This window comes from Penicillium hispanicum (assembly GCF_028827665.1).
Source record: "Penicillium hispanicum strain IBT 35686 chromosome Unknown utg000008l_segment0_segment0, whole genome shotgun sequence".
In the NCBI taxonomy this organism is placed as follows: Eukaryota; Fungi; Ascomycota; class Eurotiomycetes; order Eurotiales; family Aspergillaceae; genus Penicillium; species Penicillium hispanicum.
The window spans coordinates 1,159,389-1,173,127 of NW_026623200.1; the positions used below are offsets into that span (position 1 = coordinate 1,159,389).

At 52.2% G+C, this 13,739-nt stretch overlaps 6 protein-coding genes across 6 annotated transcripts; 2 read left to right on the plus strand and 4 right to left on the minus strand.

Annotated features, from left to right (window-relative positions):
* Window positions 1-1,396: 1,396 nt before the first annotated feature.
* On the minus strand, window positions 1,397-2,939 carry N7459_009270 (WD repeat WDR12/YTM1 family ribosome biogenesis protein; the record flags this gene model as incomplete). The annotated part of the gene is made up of 2 exons (XM_056948438.1): window positions 1,397-2,742; window positions 2,816-2,939. 2 exons carry the CDS (start codon window positions 2,937-2,939, stop codon window positions 1,397-1,399), a joined length of 1,470 nt encoding a protein of 489 aa, XP_056795663.1.
* Window positions 2,940-3,181: 242 nt separating this feature from the next.
* N7459_009271 (uncharacterized protein) lies at window positions 3,182-5,810 on the minus strand (the record flags this gene model as incomplete). Its single annotated transcript, XM_056948439.1, has 3 exons — window positions 3,182-3,998; window positions 4,051-5,570; window positions 5,652-5,810. The coding sequence occupies 3 exons, from the start codon at window positions 5,808-5,810 to the stop codon at window positions 3,182-3,184; spliced, it is 2,496 nt and encodes an 831-aa protein (XP_056795664.1).
* Window positions 5,811-6,562: 752 nt separating this feature from the next.
* N7459_009272 (putative zinc metalloprotease) lies at window positions 6,563-9,817 on the plus strand (the record flags this gene model as incomplete). Its single annotated transcript, XM_056948440.1, has 3 exons — window positions 6,563-7,457; window positions 7,510-9,581; window positions 9,641-9,817. The coding sequence occupies 3 exons, from the start codon at window positions 6,563-6,565 to the stop codon at window positions 9,815-9,817; spliced, it is 3,144 nt and encodes a 1,047-aa protein (XP_056795665.1).
* Window positions 9,818-10,177: 360 nt separating this feature from the next.
* Window positions 10,178-10,693, minus strand: N7459_009273 (mitochondrial 54S ribosomal protein bL34m; the record flags this gene model as incomplete). The annotated part of the gene is made up of 2 exons (XM_056948441.1): window positions 10,178-10,544; window positions 10,620-10,693. 2 exons carry the CDS (start codon window positions 10,691-10,693, stop codon window positions 10,178-10,180), a joined length of 441 nt encoding a protein of 146 aa, XP_056795666.1.
* Window positions 10,694-11,188: 495 nt separating this feature from the next.
* On the plus strand, window positions 11,189-11,713 carry N7459_009274 (uncharacterized protein; the record flags this gene model as incomplete). The annotated part of the gene is made up of 1 exon (XM_056948442.1): window positions 11,189-11,713. The coding sequence occupies one exon, from the start codon at window positions 11,189-11,191 to the stop codon at window positions 11,711-11,713; it is 525 nt and encodes a 174-aa protein (XP_056795667.1).
* Window positions 11,714-12,030: 317 nt separating this feature from the next.
* N7459_009275 (zinc metalloprotease) lies at window positions 12,031-13,664 on the minus strand (the record flags this gene model as incomplete). The annotated part of the gene is made up of 5 exons (XM_056948443.1): window positions 12,031-12,263; window positions 12,319-12,511; window positions 12,567-13,313; window positions 13,379-13,561; window positions 13,650-13,664. The coding sequence occupies 5 exons, from the start codon at window positions 13,662-13,664 to the stop codon at window positions 12,031-12,033; spliced, it is 1,371 nt and encodes a 456-aa protein (XP_056795668.1).
* Window positions 13,665-13,739: the final 75 nt, after the last annotated feature.

A 13,739-nucleotide genomic window follows, 5' to 3' on the forward strand; every position in this document is an offset into this window, starting at 1 on the left:
CGCCCCCAAAGAGATGGGCACTGGGGCTCGCCACGCAAGTTCAGGATTCCAGGGCACAAGAGCCATTGCTGCCAAGCACAAGGCTGGATTTGCACTACGCCCCAAGCCTAATTGAGAGTGCATTACTATTGTGTACTAAGTGCTTTCATGATCCCTATGAGAACAGTTGATCGAACTCTCCATCGATCTTTATTGTTGTTGTTGTTGTCCTCAATGGTCTTGCTTCACTTCTGTTTGATCTCTCCTTTAGTATATCCACTTCAAAGTAAATACCAGACACCAATTTCGCATCAACCGTCTTTCACCCTGGCAGTGTGGCAGCCTTGTGGAAACAGATAAGGGGTATCAGAAGCTAGTAGTCCGGGGGAGACAAGTCATGCGAGTGAAGATCAACAGCGATCTTGGGCATATTTGGGGTTGACATAATAACAATAATACGGTTGGGACTGACTCGAACAGGATTTTAGGATCTGATCGTAACCTACCATGGCATAGTTGTCTGTCGACTTGCAGTATACCTTGCGAGCCACATCTGGTCCAAATAGATATAGAAGGTTTGCCGGACACTACCGAGAAGCCAGTCATCACCATATGTGTACAAAAAGCCTCCAACGTCCACTGGTAGTTCTGTTATTCATCTTATTTTCCTGCCCATCTCTCTACATTCGAACCCTTCGACTCCATCTGTCCCTCCATCAAAAGCCAGCTCAAAGATTCACAAAACATGTGAGATAGCTCTTCAACCACTTCCTAGAAGATGAGCACTAACTCCTGCATTTAGCAATATGAAGTTTTCTTTCGGTACAATCTTCGTGGCCACCCAGGCCCTCCTTGTCGCCGCTTCCCCAAGCTCCGACCTTACTTCTCGAGGCCAGTGCCAAGATCTGGGTAAAAGCTACGGCTGCAGCGATGGCAAGTGTTGGAAGTCTTGTGGCTCGGAGTCTTCCGATGGGAAGTGGTGCTGGAGTCAAACTCAGCAGAGCTGGGATGGCTACGTCTCGTGCTCGAGCGATGAGACATGTGCAGACACTCAGTGCACCCAGCTTACCAACCCACCTGAGCAACTCACCTGTGGCTGCTGAACTAGTCAGTTGATGAGAGGCTAGATGTGAAGCATTTCAAAGTCACTTCATGAGCTGGTTTCTGTATCCAAATAGCTTTGTACATCAAATCAGATCTCATTACTGCTATGTCGCTGGAGGAGGGCCTCTATTTTACCAAAGAATCGAGCACCATGTCGTAGTTTTCGATTACGGAGTCCGAGAAACCTTGGTTTAGCGTGGATATATCTGCTTCCTCGAAGCTCTCGATGGAAAATACAGTGTAATTAGGAGACAGACAACTTGAAACTTTTGACCAAAACCACATCTATAAACGCCAAGCCCATATTTGCAATCTACTGCATGTTTGAGGACAGGACACCCTCGCCGCGGTTGATTTGGATCCGCTTGTCCTCACCTGCGCTCACGATGCCCACCGCCTGGTCCCAGCACACACTGAACACCTTGACACCCTCGCCACCAACCCGTTTGCTGTCTGACTTGCCTTCTTCTTCCAGGCTCTTGCGGGTGATCGAATACACACTTTCACCCACAACGCCATCCTTATCAGTCTTGGTGGACCGGATATCCCAGATCCGGCAGGTGCCATCGTGGCTGCCACTGATGAGACCGTACGAGCTGTGCGGATCACGAGCTAGACTCACGACCGCGTTCGTGTGGCCCCGAAGTGTCATTGCTGCCACGGTCGTAGCTGAGGCACGGGGGTCAATCAAGGTGATGTGTCGGGCAGAGGTACCTGCTGCCAGAAGGTGGTGGTCGGGAAGGTGCTCGAGGGAGAGAAGGGAATGTTGCAGAGTGCGAGTGTCGACCAAAGAAGCGGTAACCAGATCCCAGGTTCGCAGCGAGTGATCCCAGGAGGCGGAATATCCAACCGTGGAATCTTTGGCGTCAAAGATGGCAGCCGAGACGGGACCGGTGTGCGCAGACAGAAGCGCCAGAGGGCCACGCTGCGGCGTGCTCACGGACGAGTTCAGCTTGCGCCGCTTAGATGTCCTAGCAATGCTGGAGGGAAGCAAGGTCTCCGGAGCCGCGGGGGCATCGGTCTTCTTCGTCGACCAGAATCCGACATTGTTATCGGAGGATCCGGTCAGAAGACGGTTGGATGGCGCATGTACAGCCAATGATTCGATGCCGGATTTGTGTCCGTAGAGCTCCAGCTGAGGAGAGATCTTTCCAGAGAATCCATCGTCATCTTCGGTGTACTTCCACAGTCGGACTGTGCGGTCGAGACCCGCCGATGCGATATGGTTGGGCGACATGAACTTGGCGGCCTTGATGGAGGCAGTGTGTCCTCCCTCAGTCGCGGCGGGCGAAGTCGCAATAATCTCAGATGACATATTCCAGACTCGTAGGAAGCCATCATAGCTTCCAGATAAAATCCTTTCCTGGCCTTTGGAGAAAGTTGCGCCCGAGGCCCAAGACGCAGCGGTCGAAGTTGCAGAAAGTACATCAGTGGCGCCGACCCAGTCATCGTGCTGGAAAGACGCGATGTGCAGTGGGGGAATCAGAGCCCGAACATATTCAATCTCAAGGGTCGTTTCGGCGGAGATACCATTGGCTGTCAGGTATTCATCGATCGAGGTCCGTAGAAAAGTTCCGTTGATTAAAAACTCGAACGGGACCGGCTTCTCACTACCGAGAAGGTTGTTCACCAATGTCGACAGCGCATATCGTCGCAGACCTGTTGGAGTGGTAAGATTAGTATCTTGACGTATTGCAATGGTCTACTCGCAATAGGAAATGGTATTCTTTACCGGTGGGAACGAGGATAGGACCAGTGCTTTCAGGCAGGGCAATGTCCTCCTGCTTGCTCGTGAGCTGCACACGAACCTGTCTTTGCACAGCCTCAGTAGAGGATGAGACCTGGTCTTCACTCATCATGGGCGAAATTCGTGCAGATTGTCGTCGACGGCCGCTATTCTGGTGGCTGTCGCAAATCGAACAAGCCTGGGCGGGTTGAGGAAAAAATACGGCGCCCGGTGCGGCACAATAGCGCAAAGCGCGGAGAGGGCCCCGCCGGGTCTATACAAGTACGGGTTGTATGTTTGTAGGTCTGTCGGAGATATACATGGGTATATTGAATTTTGCTATCATGATCACAAGTATTGACCAGAGACTATTTATCCTCGAGGGGCCCGTCGAATTTCTGCAATGGCCCGTCGCCGGTAGTCGGACTCCGCGAAGAGTGCCTCGATCAGGTCGATCACCTCCTCCATGGAGAACTCGAGACCTAGTTCACCTTCGAGCCACAAGAACTTGATATCAGCTAGCGAGCTCTCCAGAATGTTGATCAGGTACTGGAACCGGAGCCAGTTTGGAACGTATACCGCCGTCACGGGTACGGCTTCGGCATCACCGGTAGATTCAGGAATGAAGAGGTCCTCCAGCTTGGAAACTTGGTTGCAGAACGTGACAAGTTGTTTGGACTGATCTTCAGAGATGTCACCCAAGTCTTCGACGTCCATGATTATCTTGCCGATCACAGTGGACAGCAAGGAGCCAATGGATTGGAGCAGTGCGGAATGAGATAGAATAGGTTGCCACTCTTTGTAGACATCGCGAATCCGATCAACGGTTGCGCTGACAGCGTCCTCGCATTCTGACTTGAAAGGTTGCTGAGAGCACTGCGAAAATCCTTGCGTACCGTCAAGACGGTCTGTGACTATGGTGATTTGAGTCTGCATTTCCTTGCTGTAGGCAAACTTGCCGAATTTTTCGAGGGCCTCCACATCGGAGTTAAGCCTGGAAAGTTCATGCTTCTCCATGAGCTCTCCGACTCGCTCAGCGAGGTAAAGACTGTCATTGTACAGATACATTTGACCAGAGTTAAGCTTCAGCGAATAGAAGGACGATGAGGTGGACTTGAACATGGCCAAGATCAACGTGGGCAGTGCCAGCAAGCCAGCACCAGAAGAAGCCACACGGGAAGTCGAATGACTAGATATCCATTAGTTCGACCCATTTCCCAGAAGATGGTTTTGGTACTTACGGAGGCTGAGATATGTCCTTTGAATCTGCAATTTGTTGCTGAATGATGCCCAGAATAGAATCCGGAATGTCGGTCACGGTGTAGACCTCTTTCAATGTCATTTCCCGGGAACTGGACTGCTTCGGGTCTGGTTGACTTGCTGGTTTTGTGTCTACCATACCCTTGGGCTGTTGAGTCTTATCTCCCCGTTCTTCTTCGTCTTCATCGCCCCAACCCCAAGCATCGTCAGCATCCTCCTCCTCGGGTGAAGCATTTGCATCAGGCTTTGACTCGTCTTGCGTCTCTTCTTCGTCCAGCCCCCATGCACTGACATCCTCGTCCTCGTCATCTTGAGGCTGAGCTGCTGCTGCTTGTTCAGATATGTCTTCTTCCTTCTCATCGTCCCATCCTGCATCCCATTCGTCGGGAGCAGCACTGTCCAATAGAGCTTCGTCAGCCTGAGAAACCTTCTCTTTCTCCACTCGTTCAACCTGCTTGGTGGTTCCTTTGCTGACAGCAAGGGCCTTCCGCACACTGTCGAGAGAGTCAACCCGGCGCCGAGTTAGCCACAAACGAGGCGCTTGAGTAACCCAAGAGTTGAGTTCTTCGTGACCACTCCACCCCCATGACTCAAGAGTTTGGGTGAACTGAAGCACACATTCCAGGGTTTTCTCGAAGTCATCAAGGCCATCAAGTGTGGTGGGGATTGCCGAAGACAGCCATCCTGAGACAGCCTTTGAAGCAACAGCTGGAATGAATGACTGGGAAAGAGTGGCGGAGATAGATGATGGAAGAGTTTGTCGCAAGTGGTTTAGAACATCCATAAGGCGCCTGAAGATTTCAATGACGGTCACCTTCGAAGGCTCTTGTTCAACGCGAATGCCGCTTTCTGTGACAGCGACAGCATGACTACCGCCGTGAACCGGGGATTGCAAGATTGGATCAATGATAACCAACAGAAGGTCCCTCTGAAATCTCTCATTGGCAGTAGCAAGTATCTGCAGCCGCGAAAGTGATGTAATGGTGTTCTCCAGTGAGTCTGTGCCATCCGCCTTGGCGACGCAAAGTACACCTTTCTGCCGGTCAAGCTTCAGTTGCTCATTCCAGCGCCGATACAACGCCTCTTCAGTTTCTTCTCGTAATTGTGCCACCTCGCTCGAGAGTATACGCATCACATTGGTGTTTGTGAAGACAGTGTCGTTTGCAATAGCTTGCTGGGTAGATTCCAGCTGCTCGATTGCGACGGTAATCTGACCGTTCCCAAGAGCAGCCCGGCCTTTCTCCAGTTGTTGGCATAGCCGCTGCACACCTTCCAGTGTCTCTGCCACAGTCTGGTTGAAGGCTATCTCTGTCTCGATCAATCCCACTTTCGCACCTGCGTCCTCCACCGTTGCCTTGAGGGGTTTTGTTTGTTCATGCTGGGCCACTATCTCCCGGGCAGTCACTCGCGAATTCTCAATGTCTGCATGAAGTTGTTTTGCCTGGATAATCCAATCGTCGGCATCGAAGGTGTTCTCGCGACTGAGGTAACTGATCTCGGTCTATGGGACAGCAAAGCACGCGTCAGTAACTCTGATCGGACTGTATGATGCAATAGTACTGTTTCCTTCAAAGCCACTCACCTCTACTTGCTCGCGGGCCTGAGATATAAGCTCCAATTCCTTCACAAGAGCAGTTGCTGGGAACTTGGCGGCCACCACTGTCTCCTCGGGGTAGGCGCCCTCCGTCACGAAATCCAGAACGGCCCGAGATAACTCGCCCTCGGAGACCTGCTGTGACATGATGCTGAAGTGTCGAGACTCGGATTGGCTGAGCGCACGTCACAGTGAAGTGGACTCGAGAGTTCGGCGAAGCGGCGAGCTGTCAACAACGTGACTTTGGGCGTCACCGCCTCACGTCGATTGGAGATGACTTGGTTTGCTGCGGTGTTGCGCGAGAATTGAAGGAAGCAGGAGACAAGGTTCGATGCAGCAGAGACTTAAAGATGACTGGCTGCAGATAATATCGAAATCTGGTATATACATGTGCCAGACACCCACACCGCGACTCGCTTTGTAAGGAACGGGACCCAAACTCCGCCTGGGTCCAGCACACAAGCTCGAGAACCTCACGTCAACCCACCGTGTCTCGGTTTTGCATGCGTGGCCTGAGTTGGGTGAGAACGTCTCGGTCATTGTGAGTGAAATGTCTCTTAATCTGTTTACTCCCAAGTTCCCCTCTGCCCCGCCGGCATCACACATGCCGTGTGTTGCCGAAATCTCTCAGATGCGTCCCTGCAGCGGACCGAGCTGGCCCAGTCTAAGCTTCCTGGTTGCGTTGCTCCCTGCTGCTCTGGATACCTTTGTTGGCACTGTGCATATCGCCCTCTTTTTCCTGAGGAGGTGACCTAAAGCTCCAGGTGCCCCGCCGTACCCAAATGATTACTACCGCCACACCGAGAAATACCTAATGCTTCGATTGACGATGGCTAACGGAAGACAGACAGTCAAATTTTCGAAGAGATATCTCCACTGGGGTTACCCCATTGACTAAGATGTCGCCTTCAATGCAATCGAGTCATTTTAAACTGCTGCAGCAGTTTAAGCCTGACTACTCGCCAAGCGAGTTCACTGAATATGAGTCTCAGCGGACTGGTATGCGAGTGGTTGTCATCGATCAGAAAGGTCCCAAGGTGAATGGTTACTTTGTGCTCGCTACTGAGATTCATGATGACTCCGGAGCCCCTCACACTCTGGAGCATCTCTGTTTCATGGGTTCTCGCAACTACCGCTACAAGGGCTTTTTGGACAAGCTGGCGACCCGTGTATATTCGAGCACCAATGCTTGGACTGCCACAGATCACACAGCGTATACCCTTGATACGGCGGGCTGGGAAGGCTTTGCGAGGATCCTGCCCGTCTATCTCGAGCACGTCATTGCGCCCACTTTGACTGACGAGGGCTGTTATACCGAGGTGCATCACATCGACGGCACCGGAAATGATGCTGGCGTTGTATACTCTGAGATGCAAGGAGTTCAGAACAATGCAGCCGAGCTGATTGACCTGGCGGCCCGCCGCCTCACGTATCCCCCGGGCGTCGGATTCCGGTACGAGACTGGAGGGATGATGGAGCAACTGCGTGTTCTCACAGCCGAACGAATTCGCGAGTTCCATCGTGAGATGTATCAACCCAAGAACCTTTGCTTAGTTATTACGGGTGAGGTGGACCAGAATAACATGCTGGCGATTCTGGATAAGTTCGAAGATACCATCTTGGACGTTATTCCCAGCCCCGATGCCCCCTTCAAGAGACCCTGGGTGGATTCCAAGCAGACCCCCGCTATTGAAAAGTCGGTCATCGAGAAAGTCGAGTTTCCCGAGGAGGACGAGTCCTTTGGCGAAATCGAGATTCGGTTCCTTGGACCAGACTGCAATGATGCAATCCAATGTGAGTTTCCTTCACACGCGGTTGACCAAGCCACAAGCTAACAGGTTCGTAGCTGGGGCTCTGAACGTGGCTCTTTTGTATCTGGCTGGTTCCTCTGCCTCTCTGCTGGAGAACGTCATTGTCGAGAAGGAACAGATTGCTAGTGCAGTCTACTATGCGACTGAGGAACACCCCAGCATCGAGATCAGGTTTACGCTCACCAGTGTTGAGACCGAGAAACTGGAGCAGGTGGAGAAGAGATTCTTTGAGATTCTCAAGGATGCGATGGACAAGGAGCTCGATATGAAGTACCTGCAAGAATGCATTGATCGTCAACGCCGCACCTGGAAGTTTGCAACCGAGAGCTCGGCTGCATCGTTCGCCGAGTATGTCATTACTGACTTCCTCTTTGGCAAGCGAGATGGGTCAACTATGCGGGATGTCGCATCCCTCAAAGAGTATGATGCTCTTGAGAAGTGGGTCCAGGATGACTGGCGAGCCTTCATCAAGAAATGGATTGCTGATGCCCCTCACATCTCTGTGCTCGGCGTCCCGTCCCAGAAACTTTCTGATAAACTGAAGAGTGATGAAGAGGCCCGGGATGCTGCACAGAAGAAGCGCCTTGGCGAGAAAGGTCTGAAGGAGCTTGCTGACAAGCTTGAAAAAGCCAAGGCAGAGAATGACAAGGAGATTCCAAAGGAGATTTTGGCGGAGTTCCAAATCCCAGCAACCGAGTCCATTCATTTCATGGAGACCACTACGGCACGATCAGGCGCTGCTCTCAAGGCCGGTCGCCCTAACCATGCGATTCAAAAGATCATTGATACCGATGATGCGGGCATGCCCCTTTTCATGCACTTTGAGCATATCCCCAGCAGCTTCGTGCAGCTTTCTGTTATGATCTCGGCGCAGTCGGTCCCTCTTCAATTACGTCCCTTGTTGTCGGTGTTCACCGAGGCATTCTTCAACATCCCCGTCCAGCGAGACGGCAAGACGATCGGCTTCGAGCAGGTGGTCGTCGAACTGGAGAAAGACACAGTTGGCTACGGTATGGAGACTGCCCGTAGCCTCGGAAACTCCGAGATGCTGCGTGTGTCGTTCCAGGTTGAACTTGAGAAATACGAGACTGCCATCGCATGGCTCCTGGAACTGTCCTGGAACACCATTTTCGACGTTGAAAGACTCCGTGCCATCACATCTCGACTTTTGGCCGATGTTCCCGATTCTAAGCGCAGCGGTGATGACATGCTTGTGGCCGTCCACGCAATGGTTCACTATGCACAGGAGTCTATCGCTCGGGCTCGATGCACTTTGGTCAAGGCACGCTACCTCAAGCGTATCAAGCGCCTGCTCGCTGAGAATCCCGAGGAAGTTGTGGGTCGCATGGAGGAGATTCGCAAATCGCTGTTCCAGCCCGAGAATGTGCGGGTTATCGTGATTGCCGACTTGGAAAGGCTTGCGAACCCCGTCTCTGCTTGGAAGGGGTTCGCTGAGCGCTTGGGAAGCAGCACCACCCTGAAGCCGATCACTAACCGCCGCGATCTGCTGAGCGACGCCGGCAAGTCTGTTGGTGGCCAGTCTTACATTGTGCCTATGCCGACGGTCGACTCGTCCTTCGCGTACGCGACCGCTCGCGGTCTCGATTCTTATGATCACCCCAAGCTGCCGGCACTACTTGTCGCCATCGCTTATATGAATGCTGTCGAGGGCCCTCTTTGGGTTGCTGTCCGCGGGAAGGGCCTGGCATACGGCACTAACTTCGCTCATAACATCGAGACTGGCTTCGTCAACTTCGATGTGTACCGCTCTCCTAATGCACACAAAGCGTTCGAAGCCAGCAAGCAGATTGTTGAAGATCATCTGTCGGGAGCTACTCCATTTGATCCCATGATGCTGGAAGGCGCCATCAGCAGCATTGTTGTGGGCTTTGCTAACGAGCAGATGACCGCCGCCAGTGCTGCTCAGGGCAGTTTCATCCGCCAGGTTGTGCGGAACCTTCCCACAGACTACAAGGAGAAGATGCTCAAGAAGGTGCGGGATATCAACGTTGACGAGATCAAGGACGCCCTCCATGAGTTGATCTTGCCGCTCTTTGCTCCAAAGACGGCCAACCTTGTCGTCACCTGCGCCACCGTTTTGGAAGAGGTAAGTTCCATGCCATCAAACACTACGCAGAGCTACATTGGTCTAACCCCTATGAACAGCCCATCAACAAAGGCTTCCAGGCATTTGGCTTTACTCCGAATATTCAGGCTCTCAAGGACTTTGAGGATGACTACGGTCTCAAACTTGAAGGTGACGAGGAAGAGGAGGATGACGACGATGATGAGGAATACGAGACTGGTTCCGAGGATGAAAGTGACGAGGACGATAATGAGTGAATGCGTTCCACGAAACATAGAAACAGCAGCCTAGCTAGACCCTCATACAATGAAACAGTGTTGAGCTGCAATTCTGAAGAAATATGCTAATGAACAAAACGCGGCTAGATCGAATTGATCCGATCTGAGAGTATTGCGTATAGTCCCACGCACCCTAGTGCCCCTAGGATAGATAATAGTTATGATACAAGGCCAACCAAATGACCTGACATCTCTGATTCAACAAGATGTCGACATCTAGCATCCTGAATCCGATGCCTTAATCCCCCTCTTCTGGAGGCTTTCATGTCTCCGAAGTCACACCTCTCGTGATTCTTATCCCCCTAACCGCCAGAAGCCAAACCTGGCATCTAAAATTGTTTACCAGCTCATAGCCTTCCGTCCCTTCATTCGCCGCCGGATCAAAGTCTGCCGTCCCTTAATAGCCCTGTTGCGGGACAGGAATCCGTGGCGGCGCTTCTGGACTCGTCGCGACGGCCGGAAAGTGGTCCGCTTCACGCCTAGGGCAGCGGTTGCTGAGAAGGAGCGACTCTGCTGCGGTTGCTGCAAAATAAATGAGGTGACCGACAAGGAGGCTGGTGTTGAAGTCGTTGTCAAAGGCAGCCGCGAGGCAAGTGTCTGCGATGGTTGGAGGCGGGTCGGCGTGGAGACGAGGGCTGAGGAGAAAGATCGAGAGGAGAGGAGTGCAGATGGAGTGCTGGTAGTCTGTGGCATGAATTGGGAGACCCTAAGCCACCGGCATACTATTAGTGGTCTGGACGGGCTTGAGAGCTGGGCCATGGGAATGGTCGTGGTTGCGTACCTGTTCATTGGAGCTCGCGTGCTGGACACGGCGGTTCGGAGAGAGGGCGCAGCCCTGCAGCAAAGACCGAGCATTGTGGCAGTCCAGAACCCGTGAGGTGAGCGATAGAGCCGGGTTTTCTGGTGGTTAAGATCGGCTGGTTGAGGCTTCGCTGGCACTCACGGCGCGGTGTCGGAAGTCGAAAGAAAATTAAGCGCGGAGCCGCAGGCACGGACCCGCCTGGACTGTGTATAACAATGCCAACAGTACGATAATGGAAAGCGTTGCATGAGAGAATAAATGTATATACTGAACTCAATTGAACCTCTCTCAGGGTACTATTTTATTTTTACACAAGTGTAAGAGCGATCCTACAATACGCCTTGAAGCCAGTATGCTACCCGATCGGGATTAGCGTCACCGAAACTTTTCTGTCGCGATGCGGCGAAGACTGAAATGTCGATTTCTCCAAGACCCGGCGTGCTCGCAACCTCACTGTCTAGGGTGCGACAACACCTCATTCCTCTATCCCACCGCTATCTCGGCACTGTCTCTGGTAAAGCGGTCATTTGACGCTGACAACCGCCAAAATGACCACCCATGGCCCCTCGGCCATCCCGCCGACCACCGTCCACACCTCCAAGGCAATCAGCCAATCCGCCGCGCATGACTTTCTTGCTGCCTATCTGGACCGTGCAGCCAACGACCCTGCACTGCAGCCGAACGCCAGCATCAGTGAGCATGGTCCTGTCTCGCGCACAACCGCTGCAGCACCCAACCTCATCCTCCACAACCTGAAGCGCGTGCAAGCCGGTCTAGCGGGTGAAATCCTTGGCCGCGACCTCACTGTTGCAAAGCAGAACCCGGGCGAGGAATATTTGGATGTTGCTGCGGGTGCCGTGTCGAACACCAACCAGACCGAGAATCAGGATGTGGAGGGGGAGCAGAATGACCTTCCCATGAACGAAAACCAGTTCGAGACTGAGGCGCAGGCCTTTGAGGAGCAGGAGCAGCAACAGGCTGCTGTGGATAAGGAGGAGCGCAAGAGGAAGAAGAAGGAGAGACGACAGGCGGAGAAAAAGGCTAAGGCACAGAAGGGCGACGACTCGGATTGAGTTCCGTCTTGCTTCTGGAATGTTGTTTTAAGCTGTGGGCGTTGTTGCATTGGGTCGGAGTTTCATATTCTTTTCACTCATATTTCTTGGATCGCCACAGAGTATGGCTTTGGTTTTGTCTTTGTGATTGCAACGTACATTTCATGTCTGGACAAAAGTGTTATTGGAACCTATCAAGATGGGCGGACCTGGTCTGATCCGACATAGATTGAAAGCTTCATGCCCTCCTAGAACCCCTCTATACCACCTGCCACTTGGAGTAGAATTCATCACTGGGAGAAATCAAGAAGAAAAATACGCACCACTGTAACTGATTTTTACAGCTCACGGTCAGCGGCTTTGACGGGCTTCTCGCTGTCCTCTGCCTTCAGTCCAGCGATCTTGCCACCCTTCCAGCCGAGCGCACCAAGACGTTCGGTGAGAATTGGGTGCGAGTAATGGTAGCTGGCGTACATCCAGTCAGCATCCATCGTGCTCAAGTTCTGAATCTGCAGCTTCAGGAGCGAAGCAGCAAGCTCATCGGAGTATCCGAGGCCCTGAGCGAAGGCATCTGAGGTCATGATCAGTATGATATCATAGTAGAACATTGTTCTAGAGCGACTTACCAGCTTGGAACTCGAACTTGCGGCTCAGGATATTCATCAGGAGCTTCACGACAGCGTCCATAGGGGCCAGGGCATCCGAGAACAAAAGGAAGCCAATCATGATCGGCTGCTCCTTGACGAAGCCAAAGGATTGGTACAGGGACTTGTTGTTAACGAAGACAGAGAACAGAGCGAAGATATAGAACATGTGGAACTAGATATAAATGTCAGTGACAGTTCCCAATCGGCTCTGATCGCTCGATCCATACCTGAGCAATGCCAAAGAGCTTCGTGGTGTGGCTCAGGCTCCAGTGACCGAGCTCGTGACTGAGCACGGCAACAACCTCCTGTGGCTCGCTCTTCTCGAGCAGAGTATCATAGATGACAATGTGCTTCTTCCACGGCAGACCGTAGAAGTAGGCGTTGCTGTGAGCACTTCGCTTACTGCCGTCAATAACGTGCAGCTCCGAGAGCGGGAACTTCAGCTTCTTCGCGAGATTCTCAACGCCAGTCTTGATTTCACCAGGCTCCAGAGGCGACAGCTTGTTGAACAACGGCAGGATCACAATGGGGTAAATAGTGATTGCGAAAACCTGGAGGAAGACACCGAAGAGCCACAGATAGTAAAAGAACGAATTACCAGTCTTCTGCACAATCTTAAGCACAGCGCTGATAATGGGAGTTCCAAGCACAATGCCCAGCATCTGGCCCTTGAGCATATCCGTCACCCAGAGCTTGAGTGTCTGCTTGTTGAAACCAAACTTCTCCTCAAGCACGAAAGTGTTGTAGTACGAGACTGGCAGGGAAAGAATGGTACTGAGGATATTGAAGCCGAAAATGAACAGCAGGGTTTGAGAAATCTCGCCCTGGAACCGACCGGGGAAGTATTGCGCCAGCAAGATGCCGCTGACGCTCCAGAGCTTGGGAAGGACATCGCCGTAGATAAAAATGAGATTCTGGATTTGACCGTAGAGACCGGAAACGAGACTGAACTTGGATTTTGCGCGACTATAGGCCTGGATTTATTTCTCTTGTGTGAGCAACGTGTATACAGTGTTTTATTTGTCTCGCATTGCCATACCTGACTTTGGTCGAAGACCTTCTGGGTGACTGCGCCGTCGAGTACCTTGGGAGGTGCAGTCCGTTGTAAGACTTTGTACTGGCGAAGCGACAAAAGGCCCTCAAGAACGAACTGGCCTAGGGAGAACCCCACGAGCACATTCTTCCATGGGAAGAGCGGACGGTCGAGAAGACGCGCGAGTTGCTGCATGGAACAGCTGTCAGCAAATGCATCGAAAAGGAAACTCCCCTACTACCTGGGCAGAGATAGAGAAATAATTTCAGGTGCTTACCTCGAGAATCCACATATTGCAGGCGCGCGACAATATCGAAGGAGAGAACGCTCGCGAGGGTCAAAGAAGCTACTTAGGTGTTATATTGCG